General features: G+C 38.8%; 1 protein-coding gene across 1 annotated transcript in view; it reads left to right on the plus strand.

Annotated features, from left to right (window-relative positions):
- Positions 1-23,409, plus strand: part of thsd7ba (thrombospondin, type I, domain containing 7Ba) — a 53,867-nt gene extending 30,458 nt beyond the window's left edge. The window contains exons 6-17 of the mRNA XM_044366655.1: positions 446-602; positions 6,565-6,709; positions 7,005-7,120; positions 7,995-8,112; positions 12,007-12,152; positions 13,164-13,332; positions 17,651-17,824; positions 19,783-19,878; positions 20,912-20,994; positions 21,771-21,966; positions 22,288-22,375; positions 22,657-23,409. Coding sequence (XP_044222590.1) covers positions 446-602; positions 6,565-6,709; positions 7,005-7,120; positions 7,995-8,112; positions 12,007-12,152; positions 13,164-13,332; positions 17,651-17,824; positions 19,783-19,878; positions 20,912-20,994; positions 21,771-21,966; positions 22,288-22,375; positions 22,657-22,738 — 1,570 coding nt within the window. The 3' untranslated portion in view covers positions 22,739-23,409. The remainder of the gene's footprint in view (positions 1-445; positions 603-6,564; positions 6,710-7,004; positions 7,121-7,994; positions 8,113-12,006; positions 12,153-13,163; positions 13,333-17,650; positions 17,825-19,782; positions 19,879-20,911; positions 20,995-21,770; positions 21,967-22,287; positions 22,376-22,656) is intronic.
- The last annotated feature ends 789 nt before the right edge of the window (positions 23,410-24,198 follow it).

A 24,198-nucleotide genomic window follows, 5' to 3' on the forward strand; every position in this document is an offset into this window, starting at 1 on the left:
GTTAAGAGAAACCAATGTTGACTGTTGCCAGGATATTGGAACACAAACTTTGGTCTCCTGTGTCACAAGCGTGGTAAATCCAACTATCCACCCTGATTTCCTCCCTTTTTATTGCAGGATAACAAAGTCATGCTACATCCATCTTTGCCATTGAATGTAAACATATAGATAGTTATTTATAGGATTGGAAGAGGTTGCCATCCAGAAAACACAAGTCATTTTATAATGATGTAATGAACAAAAAAATAATGTTGCCATGTTTCTTGTGAAAACGGTAGCTGACGCTTTAAAAATGACTGAGCCACAAAATCTCACCTAAGAAAAAAAGTGTAATCTACAGTATTTGAAGACAGAAACTTAAAAAAATGTGTTTTGAAACTCAAAAGAATCCAATTAGTAGTGCCCTAGAGACTAGTTGTACAGCTGCATCTGCTGCTCTGCTTAGGTGTGTGAAGAAGGGAACAACAAGCGGGGAGGCCCGCAATGTGGAGGACAGTTTGTGTGATCAGGAAGAAATGCCACCCACTGCCCAGGTCTGCTTTCTGGCCTGCCCCAACGACTGTGTCACGGCACCCTGGGGACCTTGGAGCAACTGCCCTCTGGTAAGAAGCAATACTATAATTAGGTAACTGCTTTTATTTTTGGTTGGTTGACAGGTTGTGTATGATAAGTTGGATGATTTATTGTTATTGAAAGCATGACAATAATCCACATCAAATAAGTGAACATTTGAAATAAAGCTCCCGTAAGAGACGGCTGGGGGATAAAATGGCCAGATAAGTCAGATAACGTCTAAAAGTTGCACAAAGTAAGAGTTGGCAAATTATAAATATCAGTTCTTCTACAATAATACTTACATTTGTAATTGTCTATGACTCTTGACCGTAATGTTTAGTTAACCGTAACCGTTTAGTTATTATTTTGATAGATTTAGCCTGATGAAAGCCACAAGTTGTTCTTTATACTAGAATTGTTGCTGAAGTTTTGACCTTTTCAGACTTTTTCCTTTTCCATGCACTTTGGAAGTAGGAGAAGTTGCCCCAGTTTTACCAATTATAATGATCAACAGCTGCAGTCTTCAACAATATCTTTCAAAAATAAAGATCTTTGTTACATTGAGACAAAGTGGTGAGTTTTTCTGCGAATAAGCATACTGTTTCATCAGACTTCCTGTAAATATAAAGGTTAAAAGCAACGCATTCACATTCTAATTATGCATCAGGGAAATGTTGGTGATAATCAGTAATAAAAACTCATATCATACAGAAGTCTTCACCCAGCTGTTATCTAAGCCAGTGGTTCTCAAACTTTTTCACATCAAGGACCCCTAAACTGATACAAATTAGACCACAGACACCCATTTAGTAAGTTTTGTCCCAGGCTTCCCCATCTGATAAGATTTATGCTTTAGATGTTTTATTATAAAACGTGTATGAAACCCATGACCAAAATAATAATGCATTCTGTCATTGTGTTACTTATGGAGGTGATTATAGTGCAAATAAATGATTCCTCCTTTCGCTGTGGACCCCCTAGAACCCACTCAAGGACCTCTGGGGGTCCCAAGACCCCACTTTGCTTGGTTTGAAATGTGGGGTATTGCAAAGTAAATTGAGTTTACTAATGTGCCTCCATTCTCCACTGAAGGTTAGCCCTCAGGCTAAAAATGTGTAGCATATGTTCCCCAGTGTTTCTAGCCACAGGCTACTGGTCCTACGACCATCTAGCTGTGTTATAGGTTTACTGGCAAACATTGCAGGTCATTGGACTGGAACAGAGTCAGGAGGGTGGGAAAAGAGACAGAGAGATAACTGAATTAGTCTAATTTCTCCACAGACATTTTGTCTCATTCAGTCTTCTCAATCTGCATGTTTTGGCAGCACTCTTAACATCATGTTATGCATTTGTTGCCATGATAATGCTAAGACTGTTAACTTGGAAGCCAATTAAATTGTAACAGCTATATAAAACTGTTATGGATGATTTGTTTCATTTAAATCCACCCTGAACACTTCAACACATGACCCAGGAGTGGTTTGAATTGGTGGTATTTATTTTCATTTGTTTGTTCATCCAAGTAAATTAGAAACTTTTGTAGTAGGTAGGGCTTAAACAATAACTCATTGTGGTTTACACTGAAATGTTACAGCTGCAACAATTAGAGTTTTGAACACTACTTTAGGGAGTAGAAGAATTCATGCTATATTAAGATGTTAAATATGATGTTGAGATGTGAGATTTTACACCTTCCTGTCAATAATAATGAAAAAATGAAAATATTTGTTAAAGATCCCCACAAGACATGTTTTAAGATACACAAAATCATGGTGCTTTGAATAATAATTTGTGTCTAATATGTTCAGATTCTAGTCCTTCTCCCTCATCCAAAATCCAGAAGTTTCCACATCATACTTGTGCATATTGGACCACGATTGGCTTCAGATTAGTTGTGATGTCAAGAGTCATGCTCATAGGTACCCGTCTTAAACTCAGATTTACAGTGAGCACAGAGAAACTTTCCTCGTTCAGCAGATGAAGGTGAAAATATAACATCATTGATGAAGGATCTGCACATTCATGAATCGAAGCCATACCCATGCATTTTAGCTTATTTGCTGTCACTGCTAAGTGCAAACTACAACTACAAGTGCCAACTACAAAATGCCACTGGAATTAGGAACGAAAAAAACTCCAAACTCATACCACTTCATGAAGTACATAATGACCCCCCCTATGTTTTCAGACAGAAAGTCCAATCTCGGAATCATTATTGATACTGCACTGTCTCCATTTTCCTCCCAGATGAGTATGTCTCACCTTCACCTGTCTTGGCTTGGCTTCTGACAGAAATGATGCACAGAAACACTGATGAGAGATGGAGATCTTGAAAAAGCGCACATCAAAATTCTCAATGTCCTGGCAGGAGAAATCTCCTTCTTAGATGGATAGTGTTATAGGACACAGGAATGCTTAATGTAAAATATGTTGATCCACTGTAATTGGAGGTGGTTGTATAGCCCTGGGCCATTACTGTACTGTTGTGTAGTGTGTGCAGGGATGTGATGTGATCAGCTGTGTTGTGGGCTTCAAGAGCAGCACAGTGATGAAGGAAAACATGTTAATGACGATGTTTCATAACTTCCTCATAGCCTTATTTTAGCTAGGTTGAAGCTAACAATGTCAATAAAAATGCGGGAATGGGATTGTATTTAGCTCCAAAACTCTTTGACATGAATCACATAATATGCAGTAAAGATACAGTAATGTTATTGTTGTATTGTATTTATCAGGGCAATGCACAGTTTTAAACATAAATGTTAACATTTGATGCACTGCACCAGAGTTAGCTTAAAGCTAATTTTCATCTGCAGTCCCTTACAATTAAAACATAACAGCACAATAGCAAACAGTACAAAGCATTATATAAAATTCAAAGCTACATACAATAGCACATCACATACACCCACAATGTCCCAACAATGTTCCAATTCCCAACCTAGCTGCTAAAAGTTGATGTTGCACTCCACCAGGGTTGTGTTTTGTCATCTGTTCCATGATTTCCATGGACAGGATTTTGAGGAAGTCAAGAATTTGAGAGCATCCACTTTTCAGGGTTGTATATTAGATTTTGAACAGAACCTAAATGAAATGAAAACCAATGACAATATTGAGCAATAATAAGATTAAGGGTTTAATCATGCTTAAATTCTGGTTTACAAACAGCAGTGATTTTCTGTGGAATATATCTGGGGTTTTTTTCCTTACAGGCTTCTAAATACACATTATTTGTGCTTAGCGAAATATCATATTCATTTTCATCTCTATTCATAAGCTGTCTCCTCCAGCACAGCTTGGGGCAAATTTTAGCTGAGAGTTAAATGGTTAGGATGAGAATTACACTCCCAAGTCAGACGCCAAAAGGTCCTGCGGGAGGAAAGGTAATTGTACCTTCTAGGTTGGATTTTGCTGTTCCAAATGAAGGAGGTGAAGTTTTTTGTGTTTTTTACAAAGAGAGCACAAGACAAACAAGCAGATTGATGTGTCTAACCATCCATCTAATGTATCTGTAAAGCCTCTCGATTATTACTGTTCAACTTTTTTGGGTTTAGTGTTGCTCATGCACACAAACATTTTTTTTTTTTAGGTCTGCATTGCATGATTGATTCCAGTAATAGATGACAACACTGGCAAAAATCCCCAAACTCTGTGGGTGCTTTTATGTGTGACAAAGAACAAGGGAAAATGTGAGGCAGAATGTGCAACAAAAAAAACAAAATGTGTTTTCACACTGAGCACATATAGAAGAGCAAGAATGCGCATGAGAGAGATTTTCACTGTATTGTAAAATGTTTTATGTACAGGATTTAATTACATTTTTAGTCTAAACTGTATTGTTTTATTAACTAGGAGCTTTTACTGGTATATTTATTTTACTGTAATTAAAGTACAATTGCTCTTAATTGCCCATCAGCAGCCAAAGGCGCTGTCAAGCCTTAGTCAGATTGCAGAACCCTGTGTTGTCTGTAGCATACAAATAGATGTGTGTGTTTGTGTGACAGCTGGCGTGAAAACATTAAGGATACCGAGGCTGCTGTTGATTCATGAGGCTCACACAGAGGTCCCTCATTAGGAGGTGACTGTGATTGAGGTGCATGTTCTGATGCATCAGGGCCAGGGGGATGAATACAACTCATTGCAAAAACCTTTGTTTGTAGAATGTTTCTTTTTCCCTCAGGAACTGGACTGGCCATTTCTTCCACATTTCACATTTTCACACATCCTTTGCTCCTCCACATTTCACATTTTCGCACATCCTTTGCTCCTCTGTTCACAGATTTCTATTCCCATGTAGTGTGACTTGAATTATTCGCACATTATTCTCGTCATGCTACCAATGCCCCTTGGTATATATTTGGTAAATGTTGTATTCTTACAGTTCTCGTAATTGCTCTCTCGATTGTTATCACACTGGTCTTTGTTTGCCGTCAAATGCACAGAGTTAAACTTGATACTATACAGTAAATTCAGTTTTCCCCCAGTTCACCTACTTTGCAGGATTATTCAGACATTCAGCCTGAAAATACTATATTTATAGCACACTGAAGGCAGCAGTAACAGTATATGTGTCATGTGAATTCCATTCAAACAAGTGTCCTAGTTCTTAGGCCTCAGGTGGGGGATATAAGAGGATGTTTATACAGATTTGTGTCAGTGAATCTGTTTTACCTTTAAAAGCTCAGCCTGTTAACACCAATGTGTTAACACATAAAAAAGATTCACGCAGAAGCAACCTCAGTTTGAAATCAAAAATGTTAACTGCAGCTTTAGTACATAATTCAGAGATACTATCACATGATTATGAGATAATGTGTCATATTAAGACAAAAAACACAAATTTTGGAGACTAGTTCACTTTGTTTATCATTTCAAGCTGTCAATAGCACAAAGGCAAGATTCCAGTTAAGACTGGAGAGAAAACAGCACAACTGCATCATATAGTCAGTCCAATTATACCAGTTTACCACAGAAAGTTTAGACGTCAGAGACTTATTTTAAAACAATATTGTAAAATTGGAGTGCTAGGATGATCAGGTTTACTTAGGAAAAGAGGCATAATGAGGCCCAGGGAGGTCTTCTATAATTAGTACTCAATTTGCATTAAGCACAAACAACTTGCTATACAAACTATGGGTGGTTTGGAATTTCCTATAGTGCTTTATTGATAGTAAATGCTCATATGGGTAGAGAGAGTACAGATGTGCATAATCTGAAAAGCTTTGTTCTTTGTATTTTTTTTTCTCACCCGGCTGCATCTGTGGCTTCCCTATGTCTTTAGTAACTGAATTTATCAAGTGCATCAAGTTTCCTTCATTTCTAACATTCAAGTACTGATAACACATCGGTCATCTTAAAAGATCAAATCATTTTAAAATGTTACTCATGCATAATTTTCAAAGTCTCTTCGCTAACTCCAAAACATCTAGCTTCCACGCAGATAAAATCTCTTCATGGATTTGGAAGTATAATCTGTGTTGTCTGTGTTATTACTTATCATTGTAGCATTAAGATATTTTTAGCATATCCATAGCAGTTATTCAGTGGCTTGCTAAAGTCACATTTTAAAATCACTGCTGACTTTTTGTCAGGGTTTTTAGGCAACGACTAGACTTTATTTTTAGAAATTAAAACAACCCTCTTGGCATATTTTTTTAATTAAACAATGCCATTTAAACAGGTTTATGAAGGTCATAAAGGTGGCAGTCACAGTGAAGTCATAGCAGTGAAATATCGTTTTGAATACAAAAAAATAGAAAAAAGGATTGTGGAAGAGCAGTAATTGCAGCCTAAAGTAGTGATTGATTACGTGAGATACTGATTACCTAATGACTGATAACGCAAAGCATGATTATAATTTAATGTGTTAGTCAGTAGGTTATACATATCAATACAGGAGAGAGCTTTTAATTTCTTTGACCCTTGACTACAACTGGCTCATCCCATCCCCCTTATGGCTGAACCTTGTGAGTGACATGTTCTTTTCTTGGTGCTGTCATTGTTGTGCAGCAATGTGACCAAGGGACAGAAAGAAACAGGAGCAGACATATCCTCCGCCAACCTGCTTCAGCAAATTCGGTCTGTCCAGAGCTGGTCCAGTCAGAACCCTGCATCCTCAACAGCACCTGCTTCACCTACCAGTACAGAGTCTCAGGTAGGACAACCTGCACTGCAGGTCTGAGCCACACATGGACATGTTGACACTGGGCAGCCCCCAGTGACCAACAGTAGCATGCTGTTGTGTAATCGTAATATGAATGTGTTGGACTGAATAAAAGTGAAAGAAAGCAAATTTGGCTGTAAAATCAACAAATATTCCCCAAATAAGTATTTGCGAGCTTAGCTGGTCAGTGTGCACCATGTTTCTGGTTAGAATAGAGATCCTGCAGGTCTGACAGTGAGATTTGTCAGCAGTAATGTACAGCTATGTTACTACATATGTGTTGCAGACTGGAGTACATGCCAGCTGAGTGAAAATGCCATCTGTGGTCAGGGTTCACAGTTGCGTCTCCTGGACTGTATCAACAGCGATGGCAAGATTGTGGAGTTACAGAAGTGCGAGCAGGTAACATCTGTGAAGTCGGACATTTAGTTCATCACGGGATGCAGCAGTTGCACATTTCTGATCGTACAGTTATAGTTTGAGGAGAATATATGTGTTCACAGTCACACTATTATAAATATGGGCAGGGAGATTTAATTTTATTATGTTAAGCAAAAAAAGGTTTTTACTATGGCTGACCTTTTAAAACAAATGATATAATTTCTTTTAGTAGACAGTTAAGTCTTTTCATGCTCTGTATGTTTGGAAATGTTAACCAATACATGAGTAAACATGAGGTCAAAATTGAGAGAGAGAGAGAGAGAGAGAAAGAGTTTTATTAAGTATGAAGAATTGATTGATGCTGTGTACTCCATGTCCTCTTCTGTTCCCACTAGCCCAAACAAACAGGGCAACCAGGCTTTCAATAATGTATAAGTAGAAATATTGCATCTAATCTCCTAACAAAGTCATGTTTCACTAAGCAATCTGCCATGAAGCTGCAGCAGCTATAACTTTACTCACTGGTATGTTGCAAACTGTATATCAGTCTTGTTCCCCAACACACAGTTAATTTCTTGTATATCCAATATCATATTACACTGCAAATTTAGGGGATTTATGGGAATGAAGGCTTTGATGTTGCCACTTCTGTGTTAAGTATAATGTACATCAGCAATTTGATTCCATCTCACAGAAATTTAAAGAATGCACAACTATACCCCAAAATTGCTTGAAAGAAATAAAATTGTTTAGTTGTTGCATCTCCACTCCTCTAAAATCTGTCCTCAAATGAACTGCTGTCTATTCAGAATATGGAAATGTGGCCACTTTCTCTTTCTTGTTCTTGGAAATAATTGGCTCGCCCTCCTCACAGCTCTGCTCTTGTTTTCTACAGTTTGGTCTGATCAACAAGTGGAAGCTGTCAGAGAGCTGCGTGGTAGACTGTCCTGTCAGCTGTATACTCTCTGATTGGTCGCCGTGGGCTGAGTGCTCGCACACCTGTGGTAGCCAAGGTAAACATATGGGCAAACAAACCTTATACTTAAAACAGTGGGAACACCAACCTGACGAACAGACACATAGTCAACCACATGTACAGCACCTCATTATTCCGTCTGCTCAGGCGTTCACCAAGATGTTGAATTGTGCATGAATATATTTAAATGCATTAAAATATTTACGAGTGTATGTAATCCATGGCCTTTTTATACAGGGAAACAGTGTGTTGTGTTTTTTTTAAATGTATGCATTGATATTCCCTCTTCATTGTCATTCTGACAAAAAACTCAGTTTTTTTTTTTATTAACACAGGCAGCGTTGCTTTACGAGGTTATATTTTAAGAATAGCAGGTTCATTTAAACTAAATTTTAAACAGCCCACCTTTGTGAATGTCATAAATGATTCAGTGTTCCTTTTTTTTCTTTTATTTGTGCAATAAAATGATAACAATACAAGTGTAAAACAATACAATACATGGTGTTGGAAGATGGGACAGAGGAGGTAACAGAACAGAAACAAAACAAAAAATAAAAGAACCAAGAAAAAAAAGGCAAGTACAACTCGATGGTCTTTGAGGGAGTGAAGGTTCAAATGAAGGGGGTTAATGTGCCTTAATATGCACATATGAGTGTGTTGGTGTGTATGTCTGTGTGGTAGCGTGGAAGGGTCTCCAGAAGGAGTTGGGTAGGGTTGAGGTTGGGGATGGGGGTGGGAGGAAGTGTTTGATAATAATAGTAATAATAGTAGATAGATAATAATAGATAATAATAGTAATAATAACAATAGGCTAAGAAGAAGAACAACAACAACAACAATAATAATATCACTGGTAATATCAATAAAAAAAATAATATCACCACCACCATCATCACCAACAACATTAATAACAGCAACAAAAATAATAACAATGATGATTATAATAGTGATGACAACAACAACAACAATATTATTGATAGTAATAATAACCATAATAACAATATATTTGATTAGAAATTAAAAGAATATATAAGTAAGTGGTAAGTACACATAATAGTAATGATGGTTCACGGGAGCAGTTTAGAGGGAAAGATTGTGAGAAAAGAGAGAAGGAGAGTGGGAGGGAAGGATAGATTAGAGGGAGCTGGGGGGGTCTGATTGTGTGCACTGTATGTTTTTTGGGTGTATGTGTGTGATGCCTGTGTGTGCAAGTGTATGTCAGATTAAAAGTTTGTTGGGATCACGGTGTTATGGTGTTATGGTAGTTGTGTGTGAATGATGGTGTGCATGTTTATTGTGGATGGTGGACGGCCAAAAAGAGGTGACAAGTGAAATTGGTGTGGAAACTAATAATTTAGAGTATAGATGAATGGATTCCATATTATGTCAGAATCAGTGGTTTGTTTTTCAATGGAGGCAGATCATTTTCTCATTGATATGTATTTAATTAGTAGATTTTTCCAAAGCGTAATATTGATTGTGTTCCTTGGTTTCTAGTTCATGAGGATAGTTTTAATGGCGATGATTAGGGCTATGGAGAGTATTCTACTGGATGTGTTGTTTAGGTTGATGTTGGATATGTCCTCTAGTAAGCAGAGTGGAAGGGATAGAGGGATGTTGCAGCCTAAAAGAAGAGAGAGGTTGTCATTGATGGCCCGCCAGAATTGTTTAATTAGTGTGCAGTCCCATGTGGCATGCATATAGCTGTCTGTTGTGTTTTGTGTGCAGTGCAGACAAATTTCAGAGTCTATAAAACCAATTTTAAATCCTTTTCCCTGTGTAGTGTACTCTATGAATAATCATGTACTATTATATGAGTTTGATGTTTGTGTTGGTGGATATAAAGAAGTTTTTGCAGATTTGGATCCAAAAGTTAGTACTGGGGATGATCTGTAGGTCTTGTTCCCAGTTTTTTGAAGGGATGGATATTATTAGGTCGAACTTGGAAATTATCTTGTAGATTTTGGATATTAGGTCTTCTTTAAGTAGTGATGTTGATTGTTGTTGATTGTTGTTAGGTCTGATGTTAATCTCCAGATCAAATCTTCTATTCAGAGGATTTGATCTGGAGAAATTCTAAAAAGTGATTCTCCCCAATGCTGCACTTCTGGACCAAATGAGGGAATGAGTGTTATTATGGAACATATGTTTGAGGTGTGTGATACCTTTACTAATCCATGACGAAAAATGTAGCAGTTTTCTGTTAAGACAGAACTCGGGATTGTTCCAGGTGGGTGATGGGTGAAATGGGCTACCAGGCCGGTAAAATGTGTGTGGCATTTTCAGTTTGGCTTTTTTTCTGCATGAGGGCAGCTATAGCATTTGGTACAGCTCTGTGAGATGGGCTAGATCCTACTGCACAAACAGGAGAAACATGCAAAGATTACTACAGCTGTCAAAAAGTTCTGTTTGCAACTTCTTCAAAAAAATGAATGAAAATGAGGTGCAGTGCAAACTCTGTCAGGTAAAGCTAGTACATTACAATTCTGCAACAACTATGCACAGTCATTTGAGAACGAAGCACCCAGCAGAAGGTGGGGGCCCATCCAGAGATCAACAATCAATGGCTAGCTTTGTCACGAGACAAAGTAAGTTTAATGGTAAACCTGCAGACAAATGGCCCTCATCTCAAAGATGATAGCTAAAACTTACCATCAGTTTGTTGAAGGTGAGGGTTTTCGAAATTTGATGGCATTTGTTGAGCCCGAGTTTACGGTCCCATCAAGAGAATCCATTACTGCAAAACTGGAGTGCGTGTGTGCGTGCGTGTGTGCGTGCGGGGGTGTGGGGTTTGAGATCTTCAGAGAATGGTGGAATAGTTCCCAGTGAATATCGAATAGTATTTTTGCTTGACATGCCCGTCCCTAATGCATACATTCTTAATCTCCCAGAGAGAAAGCTTGTTATTCTGTTAATCAGAAAGACTCAACGGTATCTTCGTAAGGTCATTAATTTTAATTTGTCGTTGGCTGTCTGACTCCTCGCAGTTAACCCCTCATTCCAAGAAGCTCAAATTTAAACGAGCTTTTAACTGGGGATATAAACTGAAGGCTGTGTCTCTCACCGCTCTGTCACGGTGGCTGAGACTCTGTTTCTCAGTTCATACCCACAGACTGTGAGACACATCTGTCAACTTTGATGAGGGATTTGTGTTGCACCTGTGTCAGACAACGCAAGGATATTGTTTTGTCAGGATGCCATAAGAGCATTAATGTTTTGGGTTTGATTTTTTTGAGATGGCAAAGCTGAACGTCCTTTTGCTGTGTCTGCCTGGGGCCCACTGAGCTCAACATCTCCCGTGGTGTAATACGCACATGAAACGTCTGTCTTGACAGGGTGGCTGATGGAGGCCATGCCTTCACTGAGCCTCACTGGATCCAGACATTGAGCTGTTCTATAATATAGAAAACCTGCTCTGTGGTCACTCTTTTTTTTTTACTGCTGCCATTTACCAAACTTTTCCTATCACATATTATTAATGGGTCACTTACACAAAGCACTTGTGTAGGAAACAGTTAGATATGAGCATTAAGTGGCACTGCGACAGATGAGTTGTGGTGGTGCACTAATTCCTCTTTGTCATGAAGAAAATATTTCATTGGATAAAGAGAAGGCACAGCCTCTCTTCACTTCTAAATATGATCATCATTCATTTCAGCCACCCATTTTATTAACTGTTTTATGGTGCCTTATGTTTGTGCAATGGTGCATTTACATCTCCCACAGTCACATGTAGTTTAGTCCTGAGTATATAAATCCCACAGTATTTTTATTCTTTATTCTTTAGCAGTTTGCAGGGTAATGCATGCAGACGAAAAAATAGTAGTCTTGACATATGGATGACATCTAAGCCTTATAAAAGAAGCTTGCAAATGTCAGGTTTTCTCTGATCTGTTGTTCCTCTAATCGTCTATGTGACACTGTTCTGCAGCTCAGTCTGCGCGCACTCGGAGAATCCTCCAGGAGGCTCATGAAGAGGGCCGTCCCTGTCCCAACCAGCTCACCCAGACCAAGCCATGTCCCATAAGGCCTTGCTACATGTGGCTGCTCAGTGACTGGTCCCCCTGCACAGTGGAGGTATGACCTGTCTTGTGAATTCTATCAATGATATGTGAAACAAAAATTTGCAGCTTGTGGATATAGGAGAATTTTCATTAGTTCAACAGTTATTGTTTTTTGACATAATTTTATCTTTTGTCTTTTTTCTTTTCTGCCATTAATTATCACTTTTCTAGTCATGCTAGCGGCATGGCTCAAGGGATGTCAGTCCGCTGGTCCACCACTTTGGTCCAGACTGAAATATCATTTGTAGTTCGGAGTAGAATATCTACTATAACTATTACATAGATTGCAATTAAAATATTCAAGATCCCCAGAGAATAAATTCTAATGACTTTTCCTCTAGTGTCACCAGCAGGTCAAAACTTTCACCTATGGGATGTATTTCAACATTTCCTTGAGACATTGGCACAAAATTTGATTTGATATGACTCCCAGTCGCTCTATTCTAATGACTTTGGATATACTTTGACTTTTCCTGTAGCACCACCTTAAGGTTGACCCTTTAGCTCCGTATTGAAACATCTTGACAACTATTGGATGGATTGCTGTGAATTTTGGTACACACTCTCATGGTCCCCAGAAGATAAATTGCAATAACTTTGATCTACTGACTTTTCATCTAGCAACATTGTCAGGTCAAAATTTTAATTTGTCTGCTACTTTGGTTTACACAAATACCTGCAAGACTCATGACATTCCCATCAGCCTCAGCTGTGTTTAGAGATAATTGGCCAATTGTTTTATTTCTAACATGCTAAACCGACACGTGGTAAACATTACACATCCTAAACAGCAACATGCTAGCATATCACTGTGAGCATGTTAGCATCAATGGAGTTATAGTCACTATCATGTCCTTCTTTTGAGTCACTTGTCCTTAAGGTCAGTATTTGCTCAATGTTTACACGCCAAATAAATGCTTCTGTGATGACTTTCCCCTTGCCTAAATTATAGCGAGGAAACATATGTACTTGAATCTTTAAAACATTCACTTTTGCGTGTGTATGCATGTGCGTGTTTGTTCAGGGTGCAGAGTGTGGTGAGGGGCTTCGAAAAAGAGACCTGTCATGTGTCGTCCACTGGGGTGACTGGCCTGAGTCTCCTCCTCAACCAGTAGAGGATGAGCTCTGTGGAGACAAACTGAGACAGCAGATCCAACAAGAGATGGAGCAGCCCTGCTTCGTCCCTTGTCTAGGTAAAGGCGCATTCACACATATTCTGCTTTGACAGTATATTTCCACAAGATTACAGGAAGAACTTCATCTCTTACAGTGTATGAATCATTTTTATTGATTTAATTGTATGAAATATATACAAATATGGAATTTTTATAATATAGAAAATATTAAGAAATGTTCATTCAAATAGAGAAAAACTACATGATTCTATGAACTGTATGTAGTCATTCTGGACTCATTATACCAATAATTATTTTCCTGGGTCATTTACTTCATAATCAATAGTCTTGTTTTTGAACACAAACTCATTTGCAGGAATCTGTCCTCTCCCCAACAAGTTGACATTTTCAGCTGCTATTAATGCTGCAAAGTCAATAAAAATTATAGATTAACTAATGACCCTTTTAACTCTGCATTATCTGATTGGGTCCGTCTAAACACAACCCCCCCCCCCCCAAAAACACACACCATCCATTTAAATAGAAAGAAGTTCATGTTTTTTTGTTAATAAGGGTATCAATCCTCATTGTTACATGCGTAGTGTGCATGTACGTAGCGCCATACTGTAGCATTCTGTCTCCCATCAGTAAACCCACGCACACACACACAAAGGCAGAACTGGGTAACTTAAAGAGAGACAGCTCGTACAATTGATTACTGTACTAGTCAACAGTATTGATTTTTTACACTACATTATGTTTGACCCAAAAATAGATAAAGCATGAAAAATCATCATGTGCTAACTGAAATAATTTGTCGATCACACCGCTGAGAGCAATCACTCTGCCTATCACAGCTACGCAATTAACAGCTATGGGAATTTTGTACGGGGAGTGCTTGTGTGCCAGCACAAAGGTAATGACTGCAACAGCCACAATGCAACATTATGATGAAAATAGTTATAAAAATAGGGGCAGCTTTGATTGTAAAAATTCAAGTTCACTACTAAAATCCATCAGCCTCCAAACAAACAAATCAAAAATTTACTTGAGCTCCTGGACAGAAATGTTGTAAGTTGCTCACGTAACCAGCCAATAACAACTAGCCTAACATGCAGTACTTACGGTCTTTTATGTGGTTTTTGATGTCAATATAATATTTTAAAATATTCCCAGAGTAATCTATGACATTTCTCTGTCATGAACATTGTATGTATGCCTTGTTGCTTTATCTAACTTTATCTTTAATCTTTTAATTTCTCAAATCATATTGTAACATATGTTGTAGCTACTAAACAGGGAGTTTATGTCACTTTTCTTATATCAGGAAAATATTATAAACTGTCAGTCTCTGTCATTTCAAGAGGGTCTCCAGGTAACAGGTAATAGAGTTGTTTGACATGCAGTTGTCTATCAGATGTGGCAGGATGATGCTCTGAAGCTGCACAGTGTGGGCAGAATATCCATTACACTCTAACATCAGGATCCTCACACCCAGCTCTTCAATGTGGATCAGTACAAACAGATTATAAACACACAAGGCAGCATTGTAGCATTATTGGCCGTTACCTCCAGTTTAATGCCAAGAAATGAGAGGCCTCTGTTTTCTAGGGCTGTAGTCTCCTGGTTGACTGGTCGATTAGTTGGTCGATATGCTCTCATCCGACTAAATTCTCATTGGTCGAATACGTTACACGTTACTTTCATAAGGAGAAAAGTGCTACATCAATAGTTTTTCAGGATTAATCCATTATTTCCTGCGGCGAGGGGGACAGACTAACAAATTACCTGTGTAACTGGTGTATTCAAAACACCCCCATTGTTTTCAAAACTTTGAACTCGCCCAACCAAATGGAGACCGCTGGGTCTAACTTTACTTAACGTTTACTGAACGTACTGAACGTTTACTGAATCAGTGTTTCTCCCATAATTATCACGACAAGAACCCCTGCCAGGCCAAAAATAATATTTTTTAATGCCAAAAATAACGCCAAATATCCATTCATTCGGAAATCAATAGCGTTTGGGAGTCTCTGTGAAGCGCTGTTCCAAAACGTGAGTCAACCTCTGCATTGTTACCTGGGAAACTATTGGTAGTGTAACTCCGTTTAGGAATAGGGTGTTGCGTAGTATGTTTGCGTAGCGAGTGGGAAAATTGTCAGTCTGGCAGTAAATGTACAGTACAAACTACAGTGTCTCAGTTAATAAATGCTAAAAAGTCACGTCTGTTGTTTCCCCAAGTGCTGGAAAAGTGAAGGGGGTTAGCTCCAAAGTTAGCAACAATAAGTTATCCTAACCTGAAGACGCAAAACAGAGAAATAGAGAACAGAGAAATGTGTGGCTGCTGAGTTCATTGTGCATCTTCCCCGTTGCATCCACACGATGTATATTATATATAAAACATATGTTGTTTTATGAGTAAATGACAAGGGGCAATTGAATTAGTAGTGAATCTCTTTCTTACTTTAATGAGTTTAACTTTTTCAGCATCACTACACTTTGATCCTGCACCAATCTGCATGAAGTAAGATCACTGTCAAACAGAGAATCTGCCTATAAACTACCAGTCAATTATTGCTAATTAAAACAAGTGCAAATCACCCTCAGATTACACACAAAACTTGGGCGAAAGGCCCTGCATGTACATGTGCTTGTAGCAAATCTAGCCAACAGTGCGGCTGTCATAGAGCTCCAGCTGCTGCTGGCGATGAGAACTGTGAAGAGAACTGCGTGTGTACTCTACGTCAACAGTGGAGACGACTGGGAAATGGATTTACTATGACTTTATATATGCGTCTGTTCTTTAAGTCTCCAGTTAAGTTGATAATGAACAATGTAATGCCAAATTCAGGCTTGATGAAGGTCATCCGCTTCACTGGTGAATTTATTATTTCATAATAAACAACCATATAAAGAAAAATATAATGTAAGCTTTAAGACATTTTAAAATGTCAAATACTGAAATCAAACTGTCACACAGTGCTTTAAATTGATCATTTTGATGAGAAAATTGGGGACCTGTAACATAAAGAGTGGTTTTTAATTGTGTCTGTGCACAGTAAAATGGTCAACTTTATCCTTATAAAAATCACCATGGCAACAAGTAGCCAGCAGATCATGGTTGACTGACATCCCATGATGCAGTCTGGTGATTTTTTTTTTTTTTATATCCCTTTGTGAATCCAGTATGAATGTAGCTGACAGCTATGACCTCTTGTCACTTTCAGGTTTTCTTCACTGAAAATCTATAATGAAACTTTATTGTCCTTAGGCACACATGGTTGGAGTACAAGCCAGCTACACAAGCAGCATAGAGCGTATTTGATTTTACATTTAGATTTTTTAAAAATCATTTTGTCATAGGAAAATGATCATTATCATCTGGGGGGGGGGGGGTCTTATTTAGCATGGCTCTTACCAAGCAAGGCTGTTGTTAGCTTTGCCTGTGAAGAGACACCATCTTGCTGTGCTTGCTTTTGCTCATCTGTCTCTCGCTCTCCTCTGATCCTCGCCTTGATTCATCACTCAACCCGCTTTTGCTGTGAGCCTTGGCTCAGGATCAGGAGTGTTTGATGGCCGAAGCAGATGTGTGTGTTCATATGTCTGTTGGTGTGAAGGTGGCAGGCACAGTGTAGGGACCAGGGGAGAGGTTGTCAACATGAATGTGATGTGTATACTATGTGTGTATGTGTGTTGCTGTTTGCTGTACACTGCTGCTTTTGCCACAGCATGTTTCCACAGCCAAAGCAGCATGAGAGAAGAGCTGATAGAGTGGATCCGTATAAAGATGAAAGATAATGAGATGCGTCAATCCACAGACAGTCATTAATGGGCGTTCAGGGCAGAGAATCAGAGGCTTGCTCTGGCTGAGAAGATGTGCCAGTGGGTGATATTATCACTGCAAGATGACCCTATCAGAAATTACAAAGGGGTATTAATGTTTGACCTTCAAGGAAGCAAGGGCTGACATGTTATCTGTTGAGTCACAGAATACATCAACTAGCTTTTATTCGCTGAAAACGTTGCCCAAACCAAATGAATTTTGCTTCTCCTATGACATATTTCAGTATTGGGTGTTGCCTTTACAGTTGTTCTCAGAGTTGTAGCTTGTATTGTATAATTTATAACTCTGGTTGGTCTATTACTTCTGAATCCCCACTGGGCTGTCTGAGTAATTTGTTTGTGCATTTTGCACATTATCAGCTGCAGATGTGTGCTGAAGTTGTTTTCGATCTCTTTTAAATGTTCCAGGAGCTAGCAGGGGAGCCAATAAAATTATCCCTGAAATAGTGTTGGCAAGTTATATATATAAACTACCCTCAAGTTTATGAAAAGAAAGTCTGATAGTGGTATTGACTAAGTTGGTGATGTTTTTTTTGCCTCTTTTTGCCGCCAGGAGACTGCCATTTGACTGAGTGGTCATCTTGGAGCTCTTGCCAGCTGACCTGTCTGGAGGGGCGGAGCTTTGAGACTACCGGGCGCCAATCCCGCTCCAGAGCTGTGATCATTCAGGTCATGGAGAACCAGGGCAGCTGCCCACATCAAGTCTTTGAGACCCAGCCCTGTAAAGGTACTGTGGAAACCACATATACAAATGTCAGGAAACCTTTTTGTGACAGCCTTAACCTTACTTACAGCTGCATTAATCAATATTTTTATATTAACAACGGATCACATGACTACTTGTATGTGAAAGGGGTCACTGTGGACTTTTACAGCACTTTTTTACAACTTTACCATCTTGATTTACACTCCCTGCCCTTATTGAATCATTTCCAACAACAGCAGACAGCTGTTTTCAGTAAAAAAAATCCATTAAAACCGATTATACACTACCAGACCAACACCAAACATCAGACGAAGTTAGCGACAAGCTGGTGAACGTGATGGAGCATTTAACAGCTAAGCTACTATTTCACTCAGTAAATAGTAGTGTCCAAAAACACAGCCAAATGGAGATTTAATATTAGACATAACAGGTGGCAAGAAACACAATGCCAAATGAATGCTAATGTTGCTCTGTGTCTGCTGGCTGTGTAAATAAGCATTTTTTTTGCTAATTCGTTCACCATATCAACTATGTGAATATCAAGTATCTGGAAGGTCGTCATTTATATTAGAACAGCTTAATTCCTCCTTGTGTTGTCGTCACTTGGGATTATGAGATATTTAAGAAGAAAAAGCCTCTAGATCTTTGATGGCTCAGTGATGTGGAAATTGTCCTCTGATAAGTTCAATAAATTTCAGATCTACTGATGAGGGCCACAGAGAGATTTTTTACTTCATCCTGTTGTCCTTGAAACCACACTTGTTTATAAGTATGTATTGGGGCACTATTACCTTGGAAAGTCGTGAGAGAGTAATTTTTGCACTGTGACAGAACACTTATCAAACCACATACTGCTACAGTTCATAATGTTATGTACTAAAGGCTTCTTTTGGGTTGTATTATGGGAGGTAAAAGGTTAAAAGTTGACATTGCAAGTGCTTCCTAAATGTGCAGCCCTGCTAGAAATGGTAGTTATGTGATTTTAATGGCAAAGTTGTCATTGAAACTGTGTCACACAGGCTATAATTAAAAGGTCAGTATTTGAACCATAGAAAGGTCATAATTGCTGTACCACTATCTGATTTTGATAAAAGACTGAGGTTGATACACCTCATTACTGTCTGGCCCAAGAGAGATTGGTGTATTTCACAAGTGAAATGTATGCATGTATTTATTGTGTCCTTGTTTTTGAATCTGTACTGCAGTTGTAATATTTAACAACTCCTCGGCTCATCTTTGTGTTAATCTATTTGACTGTGTGGGCTGAATACAGAGTTTCTGTTTGGCTTACTGTATTTTATCATAAGTTTATAAACTTTTTCCATCGTTTCATGATATAATTTTGCACTTTTTTGGTTGCTGTACCTGCATACCTTTATATACCCAATTAGCCACCAACTATTTCTCCCCAGTTCCTTTCCCTCATTAATTAGTTGCTTTTAAAACATGTAAAATGGTAATTGTCAGGTACTTGGGATTTAATTTAACTCTGCACACCTGTAGCCTAATTTGTAATTTTAATCTAGATAGTATGTTTTAAAGTCCTTCCCTGTGATGTTTCTTCTATTTGGCATTTTGATATAAAATTCAGCATTACATGTGTGGCTAGATTTTCATTAATACATAAAATCAGGTCAAGTGACTTTGACCGTTCCTCTGTTTAAATCCCCCCCAGCTACCTCCAGGAAAATATGAGCATTGCTCTTAAGAAATAGGAGGTGTCTTTAATACATTTCCAGCTAGTTCCTGCCATCTAATTTCCTACAAAATGGCATTGTCTGGTAGCATACTACTTCATCACACAATGAAAAATGTGCTCTTATCCTTTCACTACACCCATAACATGCCTTGCCTTTTAATATGAAGTAGCAGGGCAGCAGAAGAAGTGGCGGTTAATGTCTATGGGAGTCTAACAACAGGGCTGGATGCCCAACACAAACTACTAATGAGCGTCATCTGCCTTTCTGCCATTGCTACAGGAGGAAAATGCCACACTTACCAGTGGAGGACAGGAGGATGGAGCAACAATGAGAGAGCAGTGTGGTGTCAGCGCTCAGATGGTGTCAATGTCACAGGTGAATAATTGCTGGCCACCACTTTCTAGCCACCCTAGATGGGTTCTGCAGAAGCAACTCGTGGAAACACACACAGACACACATATATATAAATATGTATGTATATCTGGCTTAAAGCAAACTGCAGCTGAAAATGTCCTAGTTCAGTTTTTGTTCCCCCGCACTGAACTGAATCAGTGTGAACAGCAAAAAAGCTGCATGGAGTCTCATTTTTCACTCTGGATCTCATGGATATGTGCTAGAATATCGGGGAGATAATTGAAACGTTTAGAAACAAGTGAGAGAGGTGGATACAAAATCGAATGTGAGGTCTTTTGTCATAGTTAATCTCAATTTACAATAGTAATGGGGTTATGTACTACAGTAGACATGATACACTATTTTACCCTCTCCAAAAAAATCAGGTTCAAAATTGTACAGGAAGGCCTGCAGTGCGAACATACTTTCCATGTCTCACACACTCACACATACATGCAGATACGCAAAGAAAAGCACACACACAAAGAATAATTTTAGTATAGTGTTCTAGTTGAATTTAACACCTTATTTGATCTGCCCATTCTTAGTGCAGCCGTCATTGATTTCTTCTCTCCCTCTTAACATAAGTAATCAATAAGCCAGACTCTGAGCTGGGAGGCTTTCAATCCATATAAATATAATCATGCATTTGTATTTGTGGGAAGTATAGCAGGCGTGGAGAAACAGAACAAAGGTAATAGTGCTGCAGGAGTGAAAGCTTTGGGCGAGCTTGATGTGCTGTAAATAGTAGGTGAATGTGATCTTATCACTGTAAGGAAGTGTTTCTGGCAAATATGAGCCCAGAAGGAATAATCTCCCTCCTCAGAGAAGCCAAGAGCTCAAGGCATTACTCTTTGATATTTTGACATGCAATTTTCCATGTTGGAATTAAAATGTTCACAGATTGATCAGGGACCCTGATAGGCAACTGAGCCCATTAATCAGGTGTGACAGTACATTAATTTAGTGATCAATGGGTAAAGGAACAGAAATAAGAATCTGTGTCTTTCTCCAGGGGGGTGTTTCCTGCAGAAAAGGCCGACCACGGTCAGACACTGCCATCCTCCATGCACCAAACCCTTCTCACACTGCACACCGGTAAGATAATTGCACTTTGATCAGGCAGCTGTGATCTCTGTAATTCTGTGTGTTTTTTGCTGTTTCCTGCTGTTCCAACATAGTAGGAGGGGAGTTAAATGGATTTTGACAGATGACATTTTTAATTATCAACAACAGGCCATTAAAGGATAATCACATTAATACCAATGAATGTGGGTGTCAGTTAGGGAGTACACCTAGATAGGGGGCGGAAACTGCACACAAGCAGCAATGAAAAAGACACACCTAAGCTTGAAGTTTTACTGCCCCTTAGAGTACCATTCATGTAACTGCAAAAATACAAAACAATGAAGCACTGATGCTTTTAAGAAGATTGTGCATGTTTTTCTTTCTTGATTTTATTTTATTTCACAGCATATTAGATGCGTCATGCAGATGAAGTGCCTTAAAAATGAATCAAAAGTTGAGCCCACACTGCTTAAAAAGCTAATGCTGTGAACTGGTGTATTGCTTTTGGCTTTGTCTGTTTTTAGCCTGGCTGGGACACATTTTTAATGTGTAAATCTCCAAATCCGAAAAAGTGTCGGTGTAATCTACCTCCTGAGGAGCGCAGTTACATGTTGCAGGGTTGGGGTAAATGAGCCTGTGTTAATAGCAGAAAAGCCTTTTGAAAGAGTAAAGTTGAGCAGACACAAACAAAGTAGCCCCTATACATCGATATTTTGTCAGCAGTGTTTTGTAGCAATGGGAAAGTAACGATCACAAGTGGTTTTGCGTTGGCTGTAAATGACCCTCCCCCCCCTCCCCCCATGCAGAGTGGAGTGTGTGGGTGTGAGAAGGGTTACACTGAAGTAATGACCACGCATGGCTTCTTGGACTACTGCACCAGAACCCCGGGGGTGGACAACAATAAGAAAGCTGATGTGAAAACCAACTCTGGAAGATTAAAACCGGGGCCGTCTCAGGCCCAGGACCTTTTCAACGAGTGGACCTTACGACCTGTTGGCCCAGGTACTGAAATGGAAATTATCTTTACAGTTCAACCAGCGTGCCTGAGATCATTGCTGCCTTTGAACCTGCTTTATGCTAAGATCACTAAGCCAGGGGTGGAATTCATTCTAGGTCAATGTTTTTACTGGGCTCATCATTATATGCTGTAAAAAAAAAACCTCAATAGACCTAGATTCTAGTTGCTCCTCTGTAGTGTGTTTAAATGAAAGCTAAACCCAATTCTTTATTCCAAAATATGAGAAAAAGTTCTAAGATCTCCAGACAAAAGATAGACGTATATAGTTAAAACTTGTGTATTAAAACTGCATTTTGATTGCACAGATGGAAGAGTAAAGCTGTGGGTTTATGCCGTGACTGCCGTCGGATTCATCTTAATACTCTTCATTATTGCATTATCATTCCTGGTCTGGTATGTACTAAATTACTTTCTTTCATCATCACTATGCACAATTTTGCAGCTTTCAAGAACAAAAGCTGCATTGTAGGTCACACACAAATTCCTTACCATCTGCTTTCCTTGAAGAGAACCCTGTCAAGTATGAGTTATACTCCTCACGATATTTTGTCTGCTGTGTGCTGCTGCTATCAGATAATGGAATTCTTTGTAAAGACTGAAATCAAGTTGGGCTGCCCTGTGGTACTAAGTCAGATACACTGTCAGCTTTTCTTGTCTGTGTTTATTTTTTTCAGTAAACCATCCAAAACCACAAAGACGTCTCCTCCACCACAGAAGCCCTTGACCCTGGCTTATGATGGTGACATGGATATGTAACCAGGCTGCTATACCTCACAAAGACAAACTCCTGACTGCATCCAGATTGTTAGCACGCACATCTGTCACATACCACCCTTTGTTAGCCAAGTTTGAACTGGGTGACTTTTTGCTGTAGTGCCAATTGTACTGCAAAAATGGAGCGGACAAATAATGCTAATACATGATGTGCTGCTTATGGGTGGAATAGCACAGAATTTTGGCTGCAGCCAACTTTCCTCCCGAATAAGCAGAACCAAAGCCGGACATGGTGAAAATAAGACAAAGACTCTTTGGACAAAGGAAAGAAATGGACCTGTACTTTCTTTTTTAACTGCGTGCAACATGGAGCCACAGATGCAGCACTGTTCGCAACCCTCAAAACAACAGGACTCCTAAAAGCCGAAAAAGACAACAAAGTGGATCCACAGGGGGTTTGGAGCTTTTTGTGTTAAAAATCTGAAGGGCCATGTGGCCCTGGTTGTCTAGTATTTGTGTCGGGAGAGAGAAAAAACAACTTGAGTCAGCAGTCACTCATGACATTCAAAGGCGGAACAATGGCACGTTTGACATTTGACTTTGTGTCATCAGTGCTGGATATTTGTAAAGGAAATGTCACAAGCCTTTTGGGTAAACAAACAGCCTTTTTTTGAATTCCTGAGAATAAACAAGATGCTCTATGCACTACGTTAGTGCTGATTCACTTTTGGTTTTCCTTTCAAATGACTTTTCTAGTGTTTTAATTGTTATGCAAGTTGTTGCTGTCAGATTGTGTTTTGTTGATGATGCCATGTGTTGTGTATATGTGGAAACCAAAAGCAGGCTTGCCTTGAGTTTAATGATACAATGATGCAGTAATTTCTCCTACCTAATTCTCACTAGACAGTCGGCCACTGAGAACTGATTTAAGAAACATTCTCAGAATCGTGGAATTTGTACCGAAACATGGCAGACTGCTCTGCTGACAAATGCAGTCATGAATTAACAGAAAACAACAAACATAGACCTTTAATGCAAATTATCAAATACCAGCATGATAGGAAAAAATCATACCTCATATATACTTTTTCATCAAATTTTTTCATCAAATTTAAAACAAAAAACTGATCACTAAAAACCAATACAAGAATAGAGAAGAAGGATTATCTACTGGATCACACACAGCACATTTAATAGAGCAAGTATGCTTTACTTCTTTGACAAGGACGTCATACTTCAATCATTTAGTTTATTTCATATCATTACATCCAGTTATTAGGTCAGCTGGCACAGAGCAAGGAGAGCAACTTGTTTTTGACAGTAGATTTGTTTCTTCTGTTTTCTGTTCTCATTGTTTTTCCTTTTTGCACCATGACAGGGCTTAAAATATGAAAGTCAGCAAATACCAAATATTAGTGAGCACATATTAAGTCTTATATTAATAGGTTATTTCTTATTTCAGTTTCTCTGGAGTAAAGACTTCTTTTAGTCAGCCCTGGATT

Source organism: Thunnus albacares, chromosome 11 (assembly GCF_914725855.1).
Source record: "Thunnus albacares chromosome 11, fThuAlb1.1, whole genome shotgun sequence".
Classification (NCBI taxonomy): Eukaryota; Metazoa; Chordata; class Actinopteri; order Scombriformes; family Scombridae; genus Thunnus; species Thunnus albacares.